Genomic DNA, 27297 nt, shown 5'->3' with positions numbered 1-27297 from the left:
TTAGCCAAAGCATTCATCCATCAGTCTACTGAAGATATATTCACACGTCATGGCAACTTGCTTTTGAATGTTCATAGACATTGCAATATGGTGGACGGCTTATGCCGTGAATAGGGCATCTAGCTATACATACATAAGGGGAAAAATACGGAATCTCTTGTTTTGAGATAGACATTATGATTTATTGGGATTATAAAAAAATGAGTAGGTGGATTTTTATCTGGTCGTTTTCACACACTGCCGCCACACAACTGTGTTCAAACACCTTATAAAAATCATTTGTGCATAAAAGGTCCCTTTTAAGAAGCACAGATGTCAAAACGTCATGGGTCAAAGGTCTTTAATTTGGTTCTTTTAAATTAAATATGTACATCTCAGAGGGCCAAAACATGAATGAAATTAATGTCTATTTAAAACACACACACACACACAAAAAAAACGCATTCCTTGGGGAAAATGGTGCATGAGAGGCACAGCAGCATTTCATGTCCTTACATTACATATTTCCAAAACTGTGAAATGACCTTAAAGTATGGTAATATTGCATTAAGTGGCATAAGTGTGCACACTGCACTTCTCTTCAATATGGTTCCACATTTCCAGAGTATTCTACACATCCTATACAAGTGTTAAAGCCTTTCCTATAGATTTCTCGTAGTCGGGCTTCCCAGAGGCACACTTAACATGCCCGAGTGTGTAACAAACACTCCAATCAACACTATTGAAAAGTGAGAGATCTCACCCTATTTTCCTTTCTTATCCTCTTCTCAGCATCACAACATTTGTCAATCATTACCAAAACATGATTATCACTATTTCTCAGCCATCACACATCTGGTTTAAACCATCCTGTGCTGATGAAGTATAAATGGGGGTAAGAGTGTTTAGCTAAATTATTAATGTTATATATAGAGAGAGAGAGCGCATCATATTTATTACGCTCTTAAAAAATAAAATTTATTTAGCATCATCAGTGGTTTTCTGTGAAGAAACTTTAACATTCATGGAAACTTTACATTGCACTTAAGTTTTATTTTTTCTTTTTTCTTTCTTTCTTTTTTTTTTTAAGTAAAAAAATGTTCTTTACACAAAGAAAATATTATTTTAAAACCTGTTCACTTAAATGTTCTTTGTGGGACGAAAAATGGCATTTCTATGGTATTGTTGTGAAAACCCTCCAGCTGAAACCTATATTTTTAAGAGTATGTTCTAGAATCTAGATGAAAAATGAAATAACTGGGAACACTGACTTTGGGGCTTTGGAAGTACTCAAATTGAGAATCACTGTTCTAATAAACACAACTAACAACATCCCAGATCTGATACAGGACACACAAGTAAAATGGCATTGTTCAGTATAAGCTTTTTCAGGACAGAGTACCTGTTCAGGGTAATGTTCATAATAAATACAACAAAGTTACACACTGCAAATGTTATTTGAATGCTGATGATGTGAGTTGATCAACATAGGCTGGGAACAGTTCATTTGTTTTTGGGCTGTGCTGCTATATATAGAGCTACGAGACAGTAGAGAGCTCCCCCGACTGTCAGTGCCATGGTGGTCCTGTACAAGAGTCTGTCTGAAACACCTCGTTTCAGATGAACAGGAATCTCTTCAGAGGCCTGGGTGGAAAATGAAAAGGTTGGGGGAAAATTGAGGAGAAAAGAGAGGGAAGAATTATAATGTATGCTTCATATTCATTGTTTATTACAATTCATTAGTTTACCCAAAATTGAAAATTCTGTAATTATTTACTCACCCTCATGACATTCCAAACTTGCATGACTTATTTTCTTCTGCACAACACAAAAGATTATATTCTGAAGAATGTTGGTAACCAAAAATGACCTACACTTTACTTCCCTTGTATTTATAATCTACACAAAAGTAACTGAAACTGTTTGGTTACTAACATTCTACAAAGTTTCTTCTTTTAATTACGATAGAAGAAAATAAGTCATATAGGTTTGGAATGGTCATGTAAGGATGAGATAACAATGACAATTTTATTTATATCCCTTTAACTCAGCTACTTAGCTTAACACATCATATACAGGTGCTGGTCATATAATAAGAATATCACCAAAAAGCTGATTTATTTCACTAATTCCATTCAAAAAGTGGAACTTGTATATTATATTCATTCATTACATACAGACTGATATTTTACAAATGTTTATTTCTTTTAAGATTATAACTGACAACTAAGGAAAACCCAAAATCAACTATCTCAGAAAATTTGAATATTACTTAAGACCAATACAAAGAAAGGATTTTTAGAAATCTTTAGAAAATTTAGAAAGCCAAATGAAAGGTACGAACATAAAAATTATGAGCATGTACAGCACTCAATACTTAGTTGGGGCTCCTTTTGCCTGAATTCCTGCAACGTGGCATGGAGTCGATAAGTCTGTGGCACTGCTCAGGTGTTATGAGAGCCTAGGTTGCTCTGATAGTGGACTTCAGCTCTTCTGCATTGTTGGGTCTTGAATCTTACTCTTCACAATACCCCATAGATTTTCTATGGGTTTAAGGTCAGGCAAGTTTGCTGGCCAATTAAGAACAGGGATACCATGGTGCTTAAACCAGGTACTGGTAGCTTTGGCACTGTGTGCAGGTGCAAAGTCCTGTTGGAAAATGAAATCTGCATCTCCATTAAGTTGGTCAGCAGCAGGAAGTATGAAGTGCTGGTATACGTACGTATACATCCTGGTATACGGCTGTGTTGACCCTGGACCTCAGAAAACACAGTGGACCAATGCCAGCAGATTACATGGCACCCCAAACCATCACTGCAGTCCACTCTTTGTGAGTCTCCCCCACATATTTGAATGGGTTTTGTTTCACAATCCTCTCCAGGGTGTGGTTATCCCTATTGCTTGTACTCTTTTTCTACCACATTTTTTCCTTCCCTTCACATCTCTATATATCGTGCTTGGACACAGAGCTCTGTGAACAGCCAGCCTCTTTTGCAATGACCTTTTGTGTCTTGCCCTCATTGTGCAAGTTGTCAACGGTCGTCTTTTTGACAACTGTCAAGTCAGCAGTCTTCCTCATGATTGTGTAGCCTACAGAACCAGACTGAGAGACCATTTAAAGGCCTTTGCAGTTGAGTTAACCCTTTAGGCGCCAGAGGTTTTTTCCTAAAACGTTCGATTTTGACATCTTAATTTCAAAAGGCTATATCTTAAAATTTATAAAAGATAGAGACTTTCTGTCAATTATAAAAATATTAAGGATGACCCAATGTTTATGTAGGGATTTTATTTTCCCATCTAATTTGCATACTATGACGTCATATGGTGTGGTCATCTTGAATTATAGAATTTTCATGAAAATCACATATTTAAATGATAAAATGGAGCACTTCTTTCCCCAAAAAAAAATTCCCTCACCTTCTGTGTGCTATATTGCACAATACTGAATGCTCAGGTAAATAGTAAGCAGTAAACAAACTGTAAATCATTACTAATAAATGGTAGAAACAAACCGAATGCATGTAGCGGTTGGGATTTTCAATTTACTACATGCAGCAGGCACTCTGATTCCATGTATGGGGCACATATATATTACTCATATGACACACAAACACAAGTAGACAAGACCTGTTTAGTTCAAAAGCTATGCCCCGTGTCGCATCGCCTCTGCTTCTGCTATCAGCAGCGCGGCCAGATCTGCGTCGCGCACGCGCTGAATGTGCACAGCTCGAACTACTGTCAGTGTCATCGCGACTCCCACCTTGCCTCCTAACTGTCCTATGAATACTTCGACCTCGTCTAACATACCCAGTGGCATTAGACAAAGTCTCCACTACAATACTGTCGCCGCGATTGCGGAGTGGTGCGGTCAGAAGACAAATATACATGTCTAGCGCGGTAAAAATCTCCCGCCTCGTCCCCGCAACAAAAACTTGCCTGCTAATTTCACGATGAACACTCCGACCCTGGCAAACATTGTTCACACCTCTAACATTTGGCAAATGACCATTTATTTACATTGGGCAAAGGATTCACCATTTGTGCTTGGTGTAGGGCTATACTTTCACTTTCAATATCACCGTCATCTTCTGAATACAGATATTCCCCTTCAGAATCAGTGTCCGCGAATAAAAGTTCCAACACCTCATTGCGGCTTTATTGAAACTTTATTGATGCCACTAGATAATAATAATAATGAAAATAATAATAATCTAATGCCAATACTCGCTGACGTTGACAATATTGTTCAGATAAAATGGCTCACTCTCACACAAGCTCCGCTTTTTTTCGCACTGATTCAATGCACTCTATCTCGAAGATTTTGTATAGGAGCATGGCGTTTTTTTCAGTCAGAGATGAAGTATTACATGTCTGCTATCTAGTGCAGGGGAGGTTGCATGAAATTTGACACCATATTTGACAAAATCGTCCGTTTTATTCAGTGCCGCATCTTGTCGAGTAAACTCGACCGTGGCGCCAAGAGGGTTAATTAGCTGATTAGAGTGTTGCACAAGGTCTCTTCAATATTGAACCTTTTCACAATATTCTAATATTCTTAGACACTGACTTTGTAATTTTCCTTAAATGTCGGTTATAATCATCAAAATTAAAATAAATAAACATTTGAAATATATCAGTCTGTGTGTAATGAATTGATATAATATACACGTTTCACTTTTTTAATGGAATTAGTGTAATAGATCAACTTTTTGATGATATTCTAATTATATGACCAGCACATGTACATACCTGAAATATCCTCTGGAGATCTGGAACCTTGTTGGCACCCATATACTCCACTGCAGCATTTGACTCAGACACCAGTTTAGTTGGGGTGGCAAAGATGATGCTAGGGGATTCAGACGGTATGTTTGACCTCAAGCCCTGAAGAAAGTTTACAAGGAAGTTAACCTGATATTTATTTTTTGTTCACTATGACTACATAATGTTTTTACTCAAAGCACCGTCTACCACGGTGGTTTTCAACCTTTTTGACCCCATGATCCACTACTGACCACAAAAATCTTAAAATCAGTATTTGTGTAAAATATTTTTATCCACAATTTCTACCAGGCATATTAGAACTAGAAAATAAATAATCATGATACACATGGTTTTAATATTTGACCAATTTACATGACTCTTCCAGGTTTAGAAATCACACTTTAATTAACTAATGATTAACATTTTAATTAAAAGCATTTTAAATCACCTTGAGGCCCTGTTGGAGAGTGAGGTCCCGATAGGGCGCTCTGGCCCCCTTGTTAACAACCACTGATTGATCACCTATTGTCCCTAACAATTAGCTATTGTTGTGAAATCAGTTTAGGACTGTACAACCAATGCTGAATTTAGAAGTACTAAAACTTAGCGATGAACTGTTTAATCAATGGTTCTGTGAACAATTGCACATCTATAATTAAATGTAGCTCAACTAAGTAACTGTATCCACTAAATGGAGATTTTGGTGTGGACAGTTAACCCTCCGCTTTTGATTATTAACCGCCCAATAATTAGCCTGCATAATCATATCAGTTAAACTAGTGATAGACAAGCATATATTATACATCGAACGACGGTTTAAAACCTCTCCATGGGTCACATAAACCATGCGGCAGATCAAGGTCACTGAATTAGCGTTTTAGAAACGGAATCGCGCGCAGATAACTTACCTGCGGACTGTAGGCGGAGGATGACACGACTCCCGTCAGTCTTTGTGTAAATCCACTAAATTTGTAATACATTTTGTTAATAAACGGTAACCGACGAGGTGGGACTGTGACCGTCGGGAAGTCGGAACTCAACCGGCTTTTTCCTCGTGTAAGATTTGTCGCTGGAATATGACGTCACAAAAAAACCTGTTATAAAGCAATATATATAAAAATTGTGCAATATGTTAAAAACATGTAAAATATAAAAAGGAATATATATATTTAAAAAGCTATAGATTATTACACGTTGTGTATGTATATGTGTGTGTATATGAGCAGAAATCTGTTATTTAAATATTTCAAATATTTAAGTTTATTGTCAGTCATTCAAATATTTCTAGCTTTCTTTATAAGAGAGAGAGAGAGAGAGAGAGAGAGAGAGAGAGAAAGATAGACCCAAGCTATAGTTGCCAAACCTTTTGCTTCAGTTAATATTTTTTATGGTGTGTTTTGGTTAGTAAGGAAATGCAAAACAAGTCGTGAAACATCAAAAACGTTATCATACAAAAATGATAACGTTGTTTAGAACAGCAGAAATTAACATTAATATACTTGTATACAATTATGACAGATAAAACAAATGATAACTTGCCCCCAAATGTATATTCTTGAGCTGAGAAAGAATATCCTAAGAACAGAGAGAGTTCAATGGCATATTTCCATTGTCTTACTGATATCATGCCCGCTGTTGTCACAAAAAAAGTCATTGTGTGTTCAGTGAAGTGTATCTTTTCTCCTGGGCAGTAATGGTGGAAATGTGTAATAATTTTTACGTTTAAAAAATAAAGGCACCTCGTGAGTAAACGCGACACTTAGAACCAGTCATCACTATTTTAAAACATTCATAAGGCTTTATATAGCCTATTTCAGATTATATTTGTGCCACATTACTTTCTGTATTATAATTCGAGAAAGGATAAGGCTTGAATCAATAAACATTCCTTTATTTTCTTCATACACATAAATAACCTTGTCTTAACCAATCAAAAAACATTTTCAGTTACAGAATAGAGCTACATGAGATTTCATTCGCATCATTACGACCCTTCCAAAATAGCCACAAATACATAGCTACAAAATTTTTTTACAGATATAAAGGCGCAAAAATAAGCATTGTGTGGTGTGACATCAACCAACCAATGTTTTTTCAATTATCCAAATAAGATCCCTACTCTGACATGACAATTTAGACTAAAGACAAATTATGTCATAAGAGGATAACCAGAATTAAACAATGCAGTTGAACTCTATCTTGATTTTGTCATTGTCATCAATTTAGCCAAATGATCTGTAGATTTATAACCTTAAATCCATATATTTTCAAAGTGTTCTTAATGATCCTTCTGTATCATGAAAAACTATTATAAAATTTACTGTATGTCCCCTAATGAATCATATCATATGCAACATATCTCACTAAATACAATCCAAAATCCATCTTTTTATTCCAAGAGACACATAGATTCAGAAAGATCTTTGAATGAGGAAAATAGGTTTGATTTTGTGCTTGTATTCATAGAGGAAGAAGGAAGCGAGTGACAGCCCTCCTACTGGTGAGCGTGTGGGTGAGGTGTTTGCGAATCAATTTAGTTAACGCCTCTTGATTCACACAGTCGTGTATGGACAGGTTGCAGATTTGTTGCTGTCTGGATGAACAGCTGATGTTTGTTTTTTGTGACTTAGTAATGTAATATCAAATCTCTGAGTAAGACCTTTAACTTTATTTAAAATGGCACATTCCAAAGTGACCGTGATGTCAAAACAATACGTGTTTAGGCCCGTTCAAACCAAGAACTAACTATAAAGATAACTATAACCATATTAGCATCCACACAGTTCTGTCACTTGGCATTGTGTAGCGTTTACTACTTCAGTTAACTGATTGGAAGCCCTAATGAAACAAAAATATATTGCAGTATATTGGAAAATATCATGTAATATATTAGGCATATATTCTTATATATATTTATTTTTTTGCAATATATTGCATTATATTGAAAGCGGCAATCATTTTTATATTTTGCAATATATGTATCATCAATATATTAGTAAATGTATTCAAATATATAAAATATTAGAAAATATTGTAAAAAAATAATATATTACAATATATCACAATATATTTTAAGAAATATATTGGTAAATATATTTTCCTTTCGTAAGGTAGTGAAGCAGGTAGCCTGAGCTCATGGGATTAAATGGGTGCTGGGGCTTATTTGCATGTGTGACCATGGACCACAAAAGCACAAGTAGTAGTATATTTGTAGCAATAGCAAAAAATATATTGTGTGGGTCAAAATGATATATACATTTTTATTTTATACCAAAAGTAATATTCATTGCTATGGACTTCGTTTGGGCGATTTTAAAGGCGATTTTCTCAATATCTTTGCACCCTCAGATTCATTATTTCCAAATAGTTGTATCTTGGCCAAATATTGTCCTATCTTAAATAACCATACATTAATGGAAATCTCGAAATATTGACCCTTATGACTGGTTTTGTGGTCCAGGGTAAAATAAACTAAATGAATTAAGAGTTATATTCAAGCCATTTTAAGATAAAATATATTTGAATGGGGAAAAAATATATAATTTTGCTATTAAAAATTTGTGACTGCAGGGGGACTTATCTTTATTGTTATCATTACAGTTACCATCCTTAGTGTGAGCAGGCCTTTTCACAGTATTAGTGCTATTTGGCCAGTCTAAAACCTTTCACTTTAGTTCCCCTTGCATTACCGCTTTACTGGGAGCTGAATTAATGATTTAACAAGTCGGAGGGACCTCTCCATGGAAACATGAGAATTCGTGTAAGCTCCTTCTAGGCTGGAGCACTGTCAGGACACAAGGTCCCGCCAGATGCCTGTTCCAAGCAGCCTGGCCATCTGTAGTCGTCAAATGCTGTTGGATCGGTTTTGTTCGTTCACACAGGAAGGGGTTTACAACACAAACATTGGCTAATGTATTTCCTTTGGATTGTAATGCTTTATTGTGCATTTTCCAGCTTTGAGTTGGGGATTTGTCTCTTTTGCCTTATTCTGTAATACAGAAATTGCTCCAGATGCCTGTACTGTCCAAAATCACCGAATTCCAGAATGTGTCCTTGAGTACAGAGGTACTTGTGCTATTATTTGGATATAACAGGTTCGCAAAGAGAGTCTAAATGCTGATTTTTACATATTAGAAGCAGCGCGTTCCTTCGCTATATTTCAGATCTTGTTTCAGTATAAAGGCACAGAAGAGCAGGTGATTTTACTACGCTGAAGACCAGCAGGTTCTCAGGACGATCTATGCTACAGTTAGTTGAGAAACTCAGAAGAGAGACTTCGCACGCAGCGTGCTGAGCGGAATTTGAGTTCGTGGTAGCACTGCACAAAGCTGTGGTAGATAAAGGTAATGGGCAGAGCCAGCAGCACAATGCCACTCACAACACACACGCCACCCAGCACGCGTCCCGGGATGGTGATGGGGTACATGTCTCCATAGCCGACAGTCGTCATGGAGATAATAACCCACCAGCAGGCTGCCGGGATGCTGGCGTAGTCCTCATTGCTAGTCTCCAGGTCAAGGCCGTGCTCCAATAGCTGTGCCAGGGCGCTGAATATCGCCATCGCGACGAAGACAAACACCAGCAGCATGACCATCTCGCGGTAGCACCTGCGCAGCGTCAGCCCGAGCGTCTGCAGCCCGAGGAAGTGACGCGCCAGCTTGATTAGCCAAAAGATGCGCATCATTCGTAGTACACGCAGGGTGACTCCTGCACGCTGTAGTTGAGGGTTTTCTCCTGTTAGCGCTGTCACAGTGACAGACACGTAGTAAGGAGTGATCGCCAGGAGGTCAATAATGTTAAGGGGGCGGCGCACAAACTCACATTTGTCCCGTGAGACAATGAAGCGCACTATGCATTCGGCTGTGAACCAGCCAATGCATACTGCCTCGATGATCCTGTGAGAGATGGGGAGAACAGAGAGAAAGAGACATGGAAAGAAAATTAAAAAGAGAGAGTTAGAGGGTATAAAAGAGATATGATCACAATTATCATTTCTGGGTGCATGTACAAGTTAAGCTCAACTGACAGCATTTGTGGCATTATGTTGATGTTGACATTTTAAAATATAATGAAATAGAAAACAGTGTTTTTTTTATTGTAATAATATCTCACAATTTTGATGATTTTACTGTTTTCTGATCAAATAAATGCAGTCTTAATGAGATCAGAGTTTTCTTTCAAATTCATTTAAAATCTTAATTATTCCAAACTTCTGTAGTCTTTTTTTGTTATCTGTTTAGGCTCCTTCTAAAGCTCACTTTAAAGATGCCATGTAAAAAAAAAAATCCATTAACATCGAAATACTTGCTGTTTCAAAAACATAAACATTAAGCATTTCTCTTATTAACCTTTTAAAAGTGTGAAGTTATATCCAGTTGTACAACTTACAACTCACTGAAAACAATTGACAAATCAACTTTTTTTTGGGGGGGGGGGGGGGGGTCAACATTGTCACAAGTGCTGTCAGTTCAGCTAAACTTCTATTAAACCCAGAATATTCCTCTACAAAACATGTCCATGAATATTACCAGTGAATATGAATATAATAATAATAATAATAGCCATTAAAAAATGGTGCTAAGTAGCCTTCCGTTTTATGGAAAAATGATGTTTAAGTTTTGTTATTGTAAGTAAACACGTCATGCAAAGTATTTAGATCAGTTTCCATGCAGCCATGCAGTTAATGTGCTTTATATGGGAAATGTCCTCTCATTCAGATTGTGTAAACAGCTCCAGTGTGTTGTTGCCAGTGAAGTATCAGCGTATATGGAAGCTAAAAGGCTGGAAGATACACTTGCTCATTAGTCCTTCAACTTCTGGTGCAAAAGAAACCCCCATTATAATAGACTTTTTTATTCATATAATCAAGTGCATATTCAATACAATATTTGAACTAAGAAATTATTGTTTTGAAAAGCTGCATCTACAAAAGATTTTCCTCTGAAATTTGCTCTTTCATTCTGAATGGTTTTACTGTACTGTTCAAATCAGACAGACAGATTTAGAATTACATTGAGGACAGCTGTTTCGGCAGGAAGGCATGCAAATAGGGCCAAGAATTACTGTTAATTGAAAATGTGATAATATATGTACATGTGCCCGCGAATGCTGGGTTAGCAACAAATGCATATATGCTATCATCCTCAGAAGGCATGATGAACATAAAAACTATACATTAAAACATCTGGACCTTTACAGGCAACGAATGAACAGACATTTAAAGTTGAATACAAAACAAGGGAATGAGATCCATTTGTTGAATATAAGACTGCATGCATGAAAAACCTCACTGGGTTTATTTCCATCTCTTACCAGCTCATCATACACATATGAAAACACATACCTGAACCCTGAGACAAACAGTGGCCACTGTGGGAAATGGAATCAAGACTGCACTGGATACATAAAGAAAAACCTACTCACAAATACTTCCAGACAGAGAGAGATGGGGACAAGGGAATACCCAAAATGACAATGTGACTCAGAACAGAGAACATGAAAACAAGACTGGAATTTTTAATCTCTTATGGAGAGCACCAGGAAGAAGTCACGATTGCTTTGGATGTCGATAAAATTTCTGCATTGAATATGGAAGTCTCACTGTAATAATTTCTTAATAGGATTAATGCAGGGGAGACTGGTGAGAGTTGTGGGACGAAAAGAGTGTCATAACAACATCACTTTAACTAGTTAGGCTACAGGGGTGAAATCATCAACCTCCTGAGGTAACAGAAGAAGTTTTGAGTATGTTTTGAGAAAACTATTTTGAGGTAAATCAATTATTTTCATCTGGATTATGGTTTGATTTGCCATTATGTTAATGAATGTGAAATGTCAAAATGTGTATCCTCAGTAGTTTGTTGTTTAATTTGATATATATCCACACAAGATTTTCATTAAAAAATGAATAAATAAATCTTTAACGCTATTTTTCACCCAGAAAAGATTAGGCTGCACAGAATATATGGCTAATATTTAAATTGAGCGAATTACTTACGCCTGTTTTCAGAGATATTTCACATAATTATTTAAAACAAGTTAATATGTGCATTGCCAAATATAAAATATCCATTGCATTTAAACATTTCTGCAGTGAGGAAGATTGTAACGTCAACACTATCTACGTTACAATATCAATTTGCACAGATGAGAGTAGCCTATGTAGTAATCATTTGTAGGCTATCTATTTTACTTTGACGGAATGGATGGAATATTACATCAAATTTTAAGACACACTGCGCAAAAACCTCTTACAGTTAAAGACGTTGAAACGAAATGTGTTACGACACTCCCGGGTCTCCCCTACTCTTGCTGACGTTACATTATTTTAGCGACGTCTACTGGCCAAACGAATTACGTCAGATAGAAAACAAAAACATTATTTGCAGGCTTCAGCTTGCATTATCACCTTATGGACATTGCTGAAATGTATGTTTTTAAGAAGTGACGGCTGTATTAATTCCATTGCAGATTACAATTATTTTGTTTTATTCAATTCTGTTCTATTCTATTTCATTATTACTTTTCACAGTCTTGATGCTGATGAGAGTTCCTTGCATTATAAATGTTTTGGGAGTCCAATACATGTATAAGCATGTCTCTAATTTTCGCTAAACAGAGGAATTGTGTCAGTGCCGTGTAATATCCTTATTAAGACCTCAGTTGAACTTCAATTTCAGTTTGATTTCAGTTTTCTTTGAGAAAAGATCGTCTGAATGGATCTTGTAAAGCAATGAATTATACAGACAGATAAGGTCAGGGGGACAAACCTGTACCATCACAACATTCTCATTCTGAGATATGGAGAAGAGCGTGATTCTTTCTATTATATATGGAGCTATGGAGGGTATGCATGCTCATAAAGCTGAGCTGTCCTGTGAGAGATGCAGCAAATTTTGCATTTATACCACAGACCACAGAAGTTGAATTCGTGCATGTACCTGTGTTCTTCCACTGTGTTGTTTTTTGCTGTATCCCAGTCCGGTAGAGTACTCGCGCAGAGGATGACCATAGACATAATAACAAAAACCACTGACACTGAAGCCAGGATCTGCGCAGCGACAGACGAAGCTGGTTCCTCAAAAGTCCTCCGCATCCTCTCCAGCCACCGCGCGTTCCCTCTCTCGGAGGAGAACCTGGTGACCTGATCCTCCTCTCCTCTGGACTCCACCTCAGCCTTGATGTCCTCCTCTGAAAAGTACGTGTAAGTGTCGGACATCCTATCCTCCAATCGTCGCTGGCAGCAAAACTCCAAATGTGAGCTCTCCAAACCCCAGTAGATCATCTCGTTGTAAAAGGAAAGCTCGCACATCTGCGGGACGAACCTGAGCTTTCCAGATCGCACGTAAAGCATAATAAAGACAAAAGCCTCGGAGTGCCTGTCGAAGAAAAACTCGTTCCTCTCTCGGTCATAATCATCACATACCTCCAAGACCTCTTTTTCAGAGGAACAGCTGTGCAGTCTGCTCACTCTTCGGAGGGGAAAATCCTTTATAACTTCTCTAGTGAAAGCATATTTGGTGCCACCAACGTTTAGGATGCATATATTCTTCCCAAACTTCATTTTGGATCAGATTTGTAACACCAATTCGAGTGGAAAAGAGAGAAACGACGCACAATATGGCATAATGATAGTCATAGTTAAATTCCAGTATGTTTCTGTAAGCACGAGAAGAAGAAAAAAACAGCTCCAAACTCAGTATGTTAGATTTTAAAAGGATCTTGTTTTCAAGATTGAGCGCGTGTCAGTTAGGAGACCCGTGGAAAAGTGACTTCTTGCTTTGTGCATCATCTAAACTCCAGCCTTCAGTGGGTTGTTTCATACAGTGATGTCACAGATCGACAAGCCTATTGCGCTCGAGTGTGCGCTCCAGAAGCACGGGCGTTCCCAAACGCAAAACCAGTTTTTTACGACGCATGCCTGGGATTAAACAAGTGAACTCGCTAGATTTCACGTTTCTCTTGTTGGCAGTTGAGTGAAACAGAAGGACGTCACGAATTAAATGTGCAATATCGAAATCAATATTGCACGTTTTTTTTCCTATTGGTTATCTACCCACATCCTAAACTGAAATTAGACATTGATCCAGGCTAGCAGTGTTGTTCTAGCGATAAGTTTACATTTATTGGAGGCTAGCATTCAAGTAGCTAAACTATTTTATTGCCTTTTATGAGAGTCTTGTGTTTTCAATCAGCTGGCCTGGCCTGAATTAAAAACAATCTTGATCTGAATAATTCCAACAGGTTATCAAGTCTGAATCGGTTCGTGATTCGGTCTCAATGATTTGAAGAGCTCATTCTGAATCGAATAATTTATTAGGCCTATCCTATCCTGTCCTTTTTATTTATTTATTATTATTATTATTATTATTATTATTATTATTATTATTATTATTATTTTGCATTTTGTCTTTTGCATCAAGATTACAAGATTATAAGAGTAAAACTCTATTAAATATTTATTTAAATAAGTATTTATAAACTACGTTTATTTTAAATATTACATAAATATTAAAATACATACATTAACAAAGTTAAATCTGAAGCTAAAACGGGTCAAGTAGAGAGTGCAGTCTGTAGACTTGATTCACACTCCTCCCTCCCTCCCTCCCTCCCTCCCTCCCTCTTTTCTCTCCTCCTCTCTCATCATCAGGAAGCCGCTGCGCTCGAGCTTTTTTCTAGCGCGTGAGTGAGTTACTGTATTGTACTGTGAATCTCGGGAGGGGGGCTGCAAAAAAAAATCTCCTTTTCTTACAGAGGTCCACCCCCATATTTAAAACATCTTAAGCTAGATTGCTTTCTAACGGGTCACAGGACGTAGATGTCGTTTTGATTCACATATTTATTTTGTTTTTATTTTAGTTTATGGTTTGGTTTTTTTAACACTCCGGGAGGGCAGAAATGGCGGCCAACATGTACCGGGTCGGAGGTATGTCCGTCTATATTCTGAATTAACGTCAAAACACAGGCACCACCGCAAGACCTGTCTGGGAGGCAGGGGCTAGTTTCAACCTAATTGCCGCAACCGGGTGCTCACTTTTAAACTCTTTAACACGTGCAGTGTCTTTGCAAAAGAAAGCGAGAACGTGGATGGAGAATATTTTGGGTTCTGATGTGGGTCAGGCCTCTTAAACTATCATAGCCGCACTAGCATTTTAGCAAGCAGGCTATGTTGCTAGCTAGCCACATCATAAACAAATAATCATTACTATATGTAAAACACACGGAAACACGTACATAGACCACGCTTCTTTTGGCTTTGACCTTATATGAGAAGAGCGAGTAGTGCTTGCGACCAAGCCATGCCGATTATTGACGCCGATGCTTTTCTTTGTGATCATTTGTCTCATTTTTTGGCACGTATCCATTAGTTACGGGTCCTCAATCGGCATGCAAGGTAGCAAACCGAGCTAGCATTTAACAGCAACCCCTCACTCGGTTTTCCATTGAGAAACCACAGTGAACTAAAGCCCACTTACTCGCTGAAACATTGCGAATGTGCCCTATTATGAAGTGTATTTGTTGTCATGCGTCTAATTTTTAACATGTTTTAATATAAAACCGTCGTGTCGTTTGTTTGCGCAATTAGCCGGCTAACGTTACACGACGCGGAATTTTACATTGCATAAACTGCGCCGTGAAACAGTGCTGTTAAAAATGATTTTACAACTTGCGCACACTTTGTTATTCACTGACGTTTGAATGGAGCGTCTATGTGTCAAATTAGTACATTGCACGGTTTTAATGTGACCCTTTCCTCTTGTGTGCTCGTTTATGCCATGGATACATGTATCGGAATGTGAGTCGAATTGCCAAAAAGAGAATACGTTTGTTTGCAAGCATGAAATTACATTTTCCTTATCTTCATCTTGCTTTCAACTTTCTTAAGAGAAAGTGTTTTCTAATGTACACCAGACAAAAACCTAATTCTGAAGCTAGACATTTTTTTTATATAAACCAAACCCAGTAGTGCGTTATAAAACGCTTAAGGAATTGTTTTCATTATCTAAACATAAGTATTTGAGGTATTACTTGATTCAAAAGGTAGTTTTATCTTTAATACCTTGCACTTTATGAGTACTTAATTTTATTACCCATTATTTCAGTCTGTGAGGGAGATACCATTTACCTAAAATCCTTTTTGTTGAGGGTTTCCTTATTATGAAAAATTTCAACATTTCTACATATAGGAAATGTGTTGTGGTGATAGATTGGATATGTATTAGGACATTTTTAATATACTAAGGATAATAAGATTCACTGTGTGAATCTTTTAATACTTTTAACTCAGCCAAGCCCTAAAATGTGTCTTTTTATATTGATAACAAAATAATCCAGAGCTTTTTTTATCTTCTTCTGCAGATTATGTCTTCTTTGAGAATTCTTCAAGCAACCCTTATCTGATCAGGCGAATAGAGGAACTAAATAAGGTACATTTCCCTCAGGGCTGGGAGGGAGAAGTCTGGGTTGGTGGACACTGGGTGTACTGGTAGGGTGCTGACAAAACGTTGTCATCATGACAAAGACACAAGAAGCTCTGCTACCTCGCCCAAAGCCAAATTACTTATATTTCTGTGCACTTATCCCTTCAGTCTGTCATATCTCCAAAACTTGTTTGCTGAGAAACTGTATCTGTGTGAGATCACAAAACAGCAGACTGCATTCTGGGGTCCCTTAGAGAAGGAGGCTGTGGTGTGAAGCTGACATCTTTTGTTTTTTTGTAAGATGTTTGTATAGTGATAAAACAGGATTCAGCTCTTGAAATATTAAATGCTAAGGGATTTTAAGCAACCCAGGTTTAGCATAATTCAAAATGCACAATACAAAATAATTTTTGTTAGCATGCTTCACTGCACAATATTCTCATCTGTTAGTGATCACTTCTTCTGACGATGTGATGTATCTTGTGACATGTTTGTCAGAAGAGAGGATTCAGTTGTCCGCCAAATTCAGTTTGCTAGCAGGTTGTTATTCAACTTGGCATCTGAACAATCAACCTGTGGCCATTGAGATGCATTCAGTCTACATGATCCTTCTCCCACAACCACTTCTAGAAATTGATAGTCCTTTACAATAGTAGAAATTAGCCTTTTTTGGATACTGAATGATTGCATACTTAAAGAAAATAAGTAGAATTAAATAAATATAAGCCATTTTTATGGGAAAGATGTGTAAATGCAGTCCAAATGTACATGCTGACTATGTTGTATGTCTCGTGAATTTTATTATGCTTGGTTCAGAGCTGTCAGTTTAACAATTTAATGTACTGTAGTAAAATAATCAAATAATCTTCATATGGGGATTTTCTTGTTTAATCGAAAGTAGATTTAATTAATTTAACATGCATGTCTTGTTGGGGTATATCTTATTTCTCTATAGGAGTTATTTTATTTTAATTGATGATAATGGTCACCAATTGCTTGGTAACACAAATTGCTAATCAGCTGATCACATGGCAGCAACTTAGTTCATTTAGGCATCTAGATGTGGTGAAGATGACTTGAAGTTCAAACCGAGCATCAGAATGGGAAAGAAAGGGGATTTAAGTGACTTTGAACATGGAATGGTTGTTTGTGCCAGACGGACTGGTCTGAGTATTTAAAAAACTGCTGATCTACTGGGATTTCCATGCACAACCATCTCTAGTGTTTACAGAGAATGGTCCAAAAAAGAGAAAAATATCCATTGAGCGGCAGTTGTGTGGACGAAAATGCCTTGTTGATGTCAGAGGAGAATGGGCAGACTGGTTAGAGATGATGGTAAGGCAACAATAACTCAAATAACCAATTGTTACAACCAAGGTATGCAGAATACCATCTCTGAACGCACAACATGTCGGACCCTGATGCAGATGGGCTACAGCAGCAGAAGACCACACCGGGTGCTGCTACTGTCAGTTTTCTTTCCCATTTGTTATAAATACGATATAAAATGGAAATGACAAACAACAATGCAAATGCAATAAGAAAAAAACTTTTCAGGTACAATGGGTCTATTTTACAGTAGCTTTTAAGTACGAAATCAAATAATGAAACCTAAAAGTAAAACCTCTGTCTTCACTGCACATATTAAAAATAAATGTATCTGGCCACTTCTTTTAGTGATAAAGAAGTGGCTCAAAGATCATTTAATTGAAATTTTGGATACGTGGCCAGGCAACTACCAGGATATCAATCCCATAGAAAACCTGTGGTTAGTCCTCAAAAGGCAAGTGGACAAGCGGAAGCCCACAATTTGTGATCAACTCCAAGAACTAAAAGGCAAGAATGGATCACCATCAGTCAGGATTTGGCCCAGAAGCTAATCTCCAGCATGCCAGAGTGAATTGCAGAGTTTATGAAGATCAGGGTCAACACTAAATATTCACTCAAATATATATATATATATAAAAAGCCTTTACACCTTATGATATGGTTATCATTGTTTTTCAGTATACCATACCATTGTCACATAGTCCCTTTAACCTTGTCTACCGGTGTTTTTAATTTAATTTTACATTTTTTCCTGATTACTCTCCAGAGGAGTGGAGACACAGGCAGCAGGTGTTGATAAATTCAACACTGCACTGCTGATTAAACATAATAGACTGCAACCTCAGGTTCAAGCTTTTTCAGTATTGATTAACAGAGGTGTTAGGTTCACTGTCCCCAGATCCGCTTTGAAGTTCCCTCAAGGTGACCCTGTTTGTCGCTCCTTTCAGACTGCAAGCGGCAATGTGGAGGCAAAGGTGGTCTGTTTCTACAGGAGAAGGGACATCTCACAGAGCCTCATCCAGCTGGCTGACAAACACGCAAGTGAGTGAACTTGTGTTTTCCAGGGCAATGTGAATGTATTGTCAAGGAAACCAAGGGCGGCTTGTGACGTGGCATGCATGAGTGGTCATTAGCATGATAATGATAAGTCATTTGAAATGGCTCATGTATATGCGTGTGCGCCTGTCTTCTGGTGCCTGTGTAAGTTAGCAGGGGAGCTGTAATCACTGGAGTACCAGAACCAGATGCTCATAATTTAGCAGCAGGGCTTCCTGATGGCATAATGTGTCGGTGGCCCTCAACAAATTTGTCTTGATGAACTTTGTTGACTAAATGAAAGACCGTAGGAGAAGGATAAGTGAGATAAAACTGTAGGTTTGATGTCTAAGACCACCACTAGGTTTGATAAGTAGTAGCACAGAATGTGGTAGTCATCACATGCTTGCATATTACTAGAGTTGTTCCGATTCCGATACTAGTATCGGAAATATCTCCGATACCACAACAAATTCTGGCATCGGCATCGGCGAGTACATGAACCCATATACCGATCCGATACCATTTTCTTAAAAAATACCTAGTTATGACCGCAAGCTTTGCCTAACCGCTGCACGGTTCTTCTTCGCTGCTCAAAATGCATTGAAAACACAGGAAGTTGTGCTGTGTTGCCACAAGCAACCCCTGTTTAGAGCAGCGAAGAAGAAATGAAAACGCGTTAGCAGCCCTGATCTATATATGACTGGATCACTCATCACATTCTAAACTGCCAAAAGACAGTGAAGCCGCTACTATATTATAGATCAGTGGTTAGCAGTATGTCTCTGTAGTACCGGTAGTTACAGACTCTCAAGTATATTCAGTACCGGCAGCTGCGTTCAGTCGCTTCAGTCAAAGCGCAGGGCTCCAGACAGTAGCCGAATATATACTAGTGTCTGTGAATATTAAACTGCAAAATACTATTTAAATATTACTCCCGCAAAATCTACATCTCTGTGGGTGACTGGCACAGATGCGCGAGAGCTCGCTGTTTTGTAGTCTCTGCTGTGTGTCATGAGGACACGAACGCATAAACCGTCACTTCATGAGAATTTACCGTTTCATTTGAGAATACTGTCATATCATAAACACAGACACTCAAAGATCTTCATGTCAGCCCATTAAAATAAATGTTTGGTTTACATGAGTAAATTGACAATATATAAAGCTACTGTTGTAGCCTACAGTAATAATAATACGTCTCTATAATAATAATAATTATGCCTAGATGGTTGCTTGTTTTTTACTTGTTTTGTTGTAAAGAGATTATCTGATTAATAGATCTTTTTTTATATTCCTAGACTTATTTGTTGCAGTTTTTTTATACAGTTATATTGTAAAACTTAAATACCTTTTTTAGTTTGCGGTGTTAGATTTTTGGCTGCATTTGAAGTTCTTTTTTGCATATGAAAATAAATAATACTGTCAAATTCATGTTAGATAATAAAAATACTGTAATAAATACAGTAGTTCACCATGTATTTGTTCATGTTTTATTGAGGGATCTGTCTGAAGCACACCATAAAAAAAATTCTAGCAATTTACACAGGGCTAGTAGTATATACAGCTGTATATACAGATACACACCCAGGTATCGGATCAGTACTCGGTATCGGCCGATACCCTGAGCCCAGGTATCGGAATCGGTATCGGGAAGAGAAAAAGGGTATCGGAACATCTCTACATATTACTGAATTGTACCATTTCCAGGAAAGTAAACAAAGTCGACCTGAACAATATTGGTTTACAGTTTCGTTTAGGGACTGTTGGTTAGATGTATTTTTAAGCTAAAGCAATCAAACAGTCAACACAGGCTAGCTCTCACTATTTCAGCTAACTGCTAAAATCAATTTTGTTTTAATCAAAATCAATTCCTGTTATAAAACTGATAGTTCTAGCTCTTTTTATAAAACAGCCGATATATGTACTCTTGTGTCATTTTTTTGGCAACAATAAACAGCCATACAATTAAACTGTTAATTAATTGACATAAAATGAATTATTTATTAAGCAACGTACAGAACTTTTCAAAAGATTGGGGTCAGTAAATTTAACATTTTACTACCGTCAGTGTTGAAAACAGTTGTACTACCTAATATTGTTTAGCTATATAGTATAGCTATTAGGTGCAACGGTTTTGATAAGTTAAGTTATATAATTTGATTATTTTCCACAGTTTTTTATTACTATCAGATTAATCATTATTGATTTTATTTTTCTCATGTGTTATTTATATAACATCTTTTCAAAAACTCAAGTTTGCTTCAAATGTGCATCCAATCATCTAACAAAATACAGATTTTGAAAAAAAAAATCATGGTATTACTCTACAATTTGCAGTAAACTGTGCTATAATAATTTATGTTGGTTACAACACACAGCACAGTAAACCCCAAATGACAATCATCTGTCATCTTTAACATCTGCTTTGTTTATGCAAATATATTTGCATTTGGCTGATTTGGTTGCTCTCTTTTAATGCTGCCGCTAATGCAAACATTGTTTATCATAATGTATACGCGTGTATTTCTCATTTATATACTGTATTTGTGGCCATGCCTTTGACAAATGATTAATTCCCTGCGTACAGAGGACCTGGAAGAAGAGAAGGAAAGCCCCTCAGAGCCCGACCTCAGTGAAAAACAGAAACATCAACTCCGCCACAGAGAGCTTTTCCTTTCCCGCCAGTACGAATCCCTCCCCGCCACACACATCAGGTAAACCCACCCACACATCCATGTGTTTCTAAGTATCTGATAGACCAAAACATGCCATTTAATCCTCAGTTCACATTTTCAGAGGGCACTTAAGGTGTGATAACTGCGCTCATATAGCCACCTATACAGTCACAGTCCTGCATCCATTCTTAAGCTGGCCGGTGGCACCCCAGGGCTTTTATAGCACCCGCTGTGATTCAGGTATAAATGCATTAGCAGTCTGGAGCCAGGTGGCAGTGGTTTTAATAAAAGGGAAGCCTCTGAGAAACATTAGTGGTGGTGCCGAGGTTTGGAGAGGCCTGCTGTGCTCACTGAAATTGATATTGGCCTCCAAATAAAGGAAATGTCACTTCCTTTCTTCTTTCTTTGTTTCATTTTCTTCTTTTGGTTTCTGTGATCCATAAATATTGAGCAGTCATTGTAGGAGGCTTGCCGGCCTTTACAGGGGATAATGTATTTTGTGTGGAACTGGACACATGTCAAGATGGATTTAGATTTTTTTTTTTTTAATTATTTTTAGCTCTGTCCCCTAATAAAGAAAAATTAATGTGCCAACTTAAATTCTACACACAAATAAATCAGTCTTATGATTTATGCACCAGCTGAATTTGAGTAACTGATATTATATACATTTTTTAATGTTAAGATATTGTCTCCTAGGCTGGACTTTACACACCCTTATGTTTTTGCAAACCTGTATGACTTGCATGACCCAGCAACCATGTGCACATTATCTACATTATGGAAAACGTGCTGATGAGCTGAAAACATCAGTAAACATGCAAGTTGTAGTGATTTCTACTGAGATATTCTGCTCAAATAAAAGTGAAATAAAGCTAGTCTGTTTACTTTCACATAGTTGTTTGTGCTGTTTGCTGACACTGTCCCTTTAAATTAGTATCTTGGCAAGCTCCAGTTCCAAAGTCGCTTCCCTAACAGTGCAGGTTGGATGTAGACGTGGCAGTGTTCATGGTTAAATGCTCATTCGGAGAAGCACAGAGTGATTAGCATCAGTTTTCCACTCTTCAGTTCAGTAGCTGCATAATGTTTTTGTTCAGTGCTTTCTCATTGTCTGTGTCTGTCGTCTTATCTGTTTCCTGTCTGTGCCCTTTCTCCTTTAATTTCCTGAGTTTTATTATAGTCCCCTCACCCATCTGCTCTTTTCTCACCTTTTCATCTTTGCACACACTCACACGTTCTTCTGTAATCTTGCACCTAGTGTCTCCCCCGTTTTACTGTGCTGTGGATTAGAGGATCTTTGGAGACAGCTGGATGCAGATCATAACACATAGGGCTGCGTGTTTAATCATTTATTATCTTTTTTTCTTTTGGGGTTGTGGAAAAAGAGGGAAGTGCAGTGTGGCCCTCCTGAACGAGACAGAAGCTGTGCTCTCCTACCTGGAGAAAGAGGTACACAACTTTTTACTTTAAATGCTGTTTTGAATCTTAAGTTGAACAGATGCCTAATTTAAGTAAATTTTTGTTTGCTGTATTCGCTTTCTCTATCTCTCAGGACACATTTTTTTATTCATTGGTGTACGACCCCACACAGAAGACGCTATTGGCTGACAAGGGGGAGATTCGTGTTGGTCCACGCTTTCAGGCTGATGTCCCTGAAATGCTACAGGAAGGTTAGTATATTTTATTTATTATGGGTGTCAGTTTAGTTTAAATATTATGAATATTTAGCTCTATTGTTTTTGTCACCGTGACAAAGCTCTAACTAGAGTGTTCGGTGTAGGGATGGTCACTTTAACCAGTTAACCGTTAACGGACCATTAAGAATTTTGATCAATTAATACAATCAGTTACACATTTTAAAAAGTCATTTATTTATTTATTTTCAGTAATTTCTCAAAATATTAAAAAAGGTTTGCGGCATGGTTAAAATATGCCATGCGTATAAAAAAAAGCATACATCGCGTAGCCTATTAATAAATCACATTTTATTATTTCATGCAGAAATAGGCCTAATACCGACTCGAAATGTTCATAAACATTAAAAAAAACTGTAAATATAGCTATGCTATTTTAGTTCCCCTTACTCCACAATAAATCCTTTCAATTAACAGTAGCCTATTTAAAAAAGAACAAGAATAAAAAATACCATAAGAAGTTATAGCAAAGTGACAAGCCAAAACAAATTCATTTAGGTTAAAATGAAACCAAAACCAACGTTGGGTCTTTCATTTGATACAAAATCAAATGTTTCTGTATTCGGGATGTAGGCCTATTTGAATGCCAAATTATTGTTTATTATAGCCTAGGCCTACTTCGCTCGTGTTCCAGTATCCACGTAAATCAAAATGTTTTGCATAACATCATGGCAGTATGTTGATAACTCTTAACCGCACTGATTTTATTACATATTTAAACACAGCAGTGTTTTTTTTTTTTTATATATGTTTGACTGACTGTATTTTATAATGGTAATAAACAGGCTGCATTGTCATGGTAGCAAAGCTTAACTGTGAGCGAACATGCAGTGCCAGCGCAGTCACTTGTTTTTTCTCTAACAGTGGAAGCAGCTAGCCTAGTCCTTTTAGTCATAAAGATAATCGGAATTGTATATGGTTTGCCTTTATTTGTGTACATTCACAATAAAAAACAAACCTTTGTGCATAAAATAAGCCTAAAGAAAAATAGGATGCCGCTTTCTGTCGCCTGGTTTCCTTTCACGCAGCCCAAAAGTTAACCAAAACTCTGCATTCATTTTCGTAATTTATTATTCAAGTAAAAATATATTTCTTGTATAGGCCTATTTATTCGCTATATATAGCCTAGCTTTATTATGTTTTTTATGTTTTTATGTTTTTACTCACAGAAGCGCTGAAGGTGTGTGATGTGATATGTGTTGACCATGTGAATTCTCATGTTCTGTGGTTTCCTGCTTTTTAGCATCTAAAATGAATCCCCGGGAAACAATGTTAGTATTTTTAACGGGTCACAGACACTTATCCTTTCTAATTTAATTAAATTCTAATTTAAATAGGGCTGCACAATTAATTGAATGTGACTGTCATGCGTATCTTTTCAGTAAAGCCGGTTCTGTGATTAGTAGTAAATCTCCATCACGTGCTTTCAAATGGAGCAGCGTTTACTACCCAGAGCCGTAGTTCATTGACAAGTTATGCAAAATCGCGTTCATTATCGCAGACAATTTAATCACCCAATTATGAAATCGAAGATATCGTTCTGCAATTTATTAAATCTGATTGCGTAGCTTCTCAGTGAACTTCGGCTTTGTGTTGTAAATGCTGCTCCATCTGAAAGCATATGAAAATACCACATTTAATAAAGTTTTTACTCCAAACTCACTTCATAATGTCAGTCGAGTGTTTGAAATAAATCCTTCTGTGAGATGATGTGGATTCTTACACAGGCACGCAACATATTTCATAGTATTCTAAGTAGTGCTAAAGCTATGTCAATTAGAATTGCATTATTATATACTTTATTATAATAAAAATTATATTGTCGTAGTTGTTTATTAGTCGCGTTTAATGAAAGCAGTTAAATCTTGTTTATTCGGCTACCGTTATAGGGATTTCCTGGGTTTCTTCTACGAGGTGTATTTGGAGATTCGGCATGAGAGCGCCCTCTAGCCTTCAGATCGAGATTTACTGCTGATCACAAAACCGTTCTTAACTGAAAGATATTCATCACAGCTTCTGCCTAATATTGATTTATGGCCTTTGTAGTTTAATTTTGATTAACTGTGCAGCCCTACAGTTTATGCAATAATATAAGTGCACTCTCTGTATTTTTTGTGATATACTCAATCAAATTTTCGATACAACAACTCTTACTATATTGTCACAGCAGATAATATTGTGCCTCGATTTGAGTGGAAATTGAAATCATCCTTGACTGTACAAGCTCTTATTTTTTTAGGAGTCTTAGTTGCAAGCACCAGACCAAGTCGTCAAACCTGCTTTCCTGCAGCCTTGCATTTGGAAATGTAGTGGAGTAAAAGTGAAAGTTGGCTGAAAAAAAAAACTATCAGTACTAATTCTCCCCAAAAAATACTTAAGCACTGTAAAAAAAAGTATTACTTTGTTACATTACATCTAGTGGTTCAACGATATAATACATTTTTCAAATATCGGCACCGGCCAATGTTTTCGAGGCGTGTGACTTTTATTTTAGATAGCGCTGAGAACCACAGCACCAGAGCTTAAGTTTTTTTTTGTGCAAGTTGTGAGAGCTTATGAAGTGTGCATTTGTATCCTGCATGATCGCGTGTTCTCTGCGTGACGGTTTGTCCGTGGGAATTGAATGCTGACAGAATATCTGCATCAGCATCAGCTGACAAAAAACTAGATCGGTTGACCACTAATTACATCACTGTTTCCCATTGTAGACATCTTCAGTGATTTATATTTTCTTTTTTTTTTTGTACATAACAGTGACCTTGTGCTAGACTGCAGAAAACCAGTTTTAAATCTTGTGACAAGATGTGTTAAGTTTCACCACACATAACACATTTTGTTGTATTATTTTAATCCACATCTTTTAACATTTGTTACTCTAGTTTTTGCGATTTGATCTGCACTGTAGGAACTATGATCTGTCAGATCCCCATTGGTGGTTCTTTGGCTGATTTAGCATGTGGGCCAGTGACGGTCTGTGAGGGAAGCAGTTTTCAGTTCTAGATTTAGACGTCCTGCTTTTTGAAGATATTAAACTTTTCCATCTACATTGACACGATGGATACAAAGTGCTAACTTTTTAAATGATAGCTGTACTGTAAGGAAGGAGATTTGAAATGAAACTACGCATTCTGACCTCATTTAGCCTACTTTTTCATTCAGAAGCGACTGATAGTTCAGCATTTACACAATGCTGGATTGAATGCACTGCTCTTCGTTCGAATGACAGGCTGGTGGGCTGATGATGATAATATCTGTACTATAATACATAATTCTTCATGATCTTGCTAAGCAGGCTGTCTTCCATCATTACCTAACGGCAGGTTTGATTTACGTGTTAATTCACATCGTTGCCACGGGAACAAGTTGCCTAGGTTGTCTTGACAGAATTTCCAATGGTAGATTTTTCCCTGTGGTTTTACACAGCCAGCTCTGATAAAATACATTTTCTCTGTAGGAGAACCTGATGAAAGAGACCAGTCCAAACTGGAGGTGAAGATGTGGGACCCAGAGTGTCCGCTGACCAGCAAACAGATTGACCAGTTTCTTGTGGTGGCTCGGTATGTTTTTGATGCTTTCAAGATTTTCGCTATGCCTTATTAAAAAAATCAAACATGCATTTTAGTATACTTTTAAAACCGATTTGTAACTGTTATGCTTCAGGGAGAAGATTATACATTGGAAAGAATTGTGGAGAAGTAAATCCAAGTGTCAGACACTGAAATTTGATTAATATTATTATGCACTATATATAGATTTTGTTTAAAAAAAAAAAGTTGACTTGTCTCTACAGTATTTTTGGTTTCTAAATATCTTTTGAGTTTCAATGGTTTCATGCTTTTTCCAGCCAATAAGTCTCTGCAGAAAACACATTGTGGTCCAAATATTGATTGTTTATAGCAAAAGGAACATTATATTTTAAATATACCCAATTTAATTGACTTGAGAGCTTGTGAATTGGAATCAGATAAAATCAGGAAATCTGTATTGATAACTAGCTGTTACAGATAAATTTGCACCAAACAATTGCATATTTTTCCCCCCTGCTCTCCATGACCCCAACAGAACAAACCTGTGATCTGTTTTTGGGTTGTGACCTGCCAGTTGAGAACCACTGCTGTAGAAGACACTGGAAACTGTGTCAACGAGGAAACTGACGGCATAATTAAATTTTCATGATGAATCTGGTGATCTGTGTGCAGAGCGGTTGGTACTTTTGCTCGAGCGTTGGACTGCAGCAGCTCCGTCAGACAGCCCAGCTTACACATGAGCGCCGCGGCAGCCTCACGAGACATCACACTGGTACCCTTCCCATCAGTACCATCTGTCTTGCTCCATTTATCCACTGGAGATTAAAAAAAAAAAAAAAAATTGATTAACTCTCTCCCTATCTGTCTA

General features: G+C 37.2%; 4 protein-coding genes across 8 annotated transcripts in view; 1 reads left to right on the top strand and 3 right to left on the bottom strand.

The window, feature by feature from the left end:
• The window catches only part of LOC127969044 (DNA mismatch repair protein Msh2), a 290453-nt gene that overhangs the window by 143288 nt on the left and 119868 nt on the right, over positions 1-27297 (bottom strand). The gene's annotated exons all lie outside the window — the stretch shown is intronic.
• LOC127969056 (cytochrome c oxidase subunit 7A-related protein, mitochondrial) lies at positions 324-5811 on the bottom strand. 2 transcript variants are annotated; one of them, XM_052570661.1, is made up of 4 exons: positions 5652-5811; positions 4729-4863; positions 1761-1797; positions 1418-1623 (listed from the first exon to the last, which is right to left on the bottom strand). In XM_052570661.1, the coding sequence occupies exons 1-4, from the start codon at positions 5721-5723 to the stop codon at positions 1616-1618; spliced, it is 252 nt and encodes an 83-aa protein (XP_052426621.1). In that variant the 5' UTR covers positions 5724-5811; the 3' UTR covers positions 1418-1615. The 2 variants fall into 2 exon arrangements, with proteins under 2 accessions (XP_052426619.1, XP_052426621.1); XM_052570659.1 differs by lacking the exon at positions 1761-1797 and having other exon boundaries at positions 324-1623.
• On the bottom strand, positions 6614-13579 carry LOC127969049 (potassium voltage-gated channel subfamily G member 3). Of its 2 annotated transcripts, XM_052570649.1 has the most exons (3): positions 12684-13579; positions 9565-9638; positions 6614-9486 (listed from the first exon to the last, which is right to left on the bottom strand). In XM_052570649.1, the coding sequence occupies exons 1-3, from the start codon at positions 13304-13306 to the stop codon at positions 8993-8995; spliced, it is 1191 nt and encodes a 396-aa protein (XP_052426609.1). In that variant the 5' UTR covers positions 13307-13579; the 3' UTR covers positions 6614-8992. The 2 variants fall into 2 exon arrangements, with proteins under 2 accessions (XP_052426609.1, XP_052426608.1); XM_052570648.1 differs by having other exon boundaries at positions 6614-9638; positions 12684-13576.
• Positions 14434-27297, top strand: part of LOC127969045 (metastasis-associated protein MTA3) — a 30447-nt gene continuing 17583 nt past the window's right edge. For all 3 annotated transcript variants that reach the window (XM_052570637.1, XM_052570636.1, XM_052570638.1), the window contains exons 1-8: positions 14434-14671; positions 16105-16172; positions 18443-18536; positions 21121-21247; positions 22594-22657; positions 22761-22878; positions 26357-26459; positions 27102-27201. In XM_052570637.1, coding sequence (XP_052426597.1) covers positions 14644-14671; positions 16105-16172; positions 18443-18536; positions 21121-21247; positions 22594-22657; positions 22761-22878; positions 26357-26459; positions 27102-27201 — 702 coding nt within the window. In that variant the 5' untranslated portion in view covers positions 14434-14643. The remainder of the gene's footprint in view (positions 14672-16104; positions 16173-18442; positions 18537-21120; positions 21248-22593; positions 22658-22760; positions 22879-26356; positions 26460-27101; positions 27202-27297) is intronic.

Source organism: Carassius gibelio, chromosome B12 (genome assembly GCF_023724105.1).
Source record: "Carassius gibelio isolate Cgi1373 ecotype wild population from Czech Republic chromosome B12, carGib1.2-hapl.c, whole genome shotgun sequence".
Classification (NCBI taxonomy): domain Eukaryota; kingdom Metazoa; phylum Chordata; class Actinopteri; order Cypriniformes; family Cyprinidae; genus Carassius; species Carassius gibelio.
This window is presented reverse-complemented; position numbering and strand designations above follow the sequence as displayed.

Bases quoted from the DNA above. Each gene is read 5' to 3' on its own strand.
- LOC127969056 (XM_052570659.1), bottom strand. From the start codon at position 5,723: ATGTATTACAAATTTAGTGGATTTACACAAAGACTGACGGGAGTCGTG. The intron at 4,864-5,651 runs GTAAGTTATCTG...AACTTTCTTCAG, and splicing joins CCTCCGCCTACAGTCCGCAG to GGCTTGAGGTCAAACATACC. The intron at 1,624-4,728 runs GTATGTACATGT...TTTTCCACCCAG, and splicing joins ATCTCCAGAGGATATTTCAG to GCCTCTGAAGAGATTCCTGT.
- LOC127969049 (XM_052570648.1), bottom strand. From the start codon at position 13,306: ATGAAGTTTGGGAAGAATATATGCATCCTAAACGTTGGTGGCACCAAA. The intron at 9,639-12,683 runs GTACATGCACGA...CATCTCTCACAG, and splicing joins AACACAGTGGAAGAACACAG to GATCATCGAGGCAGTATGCA.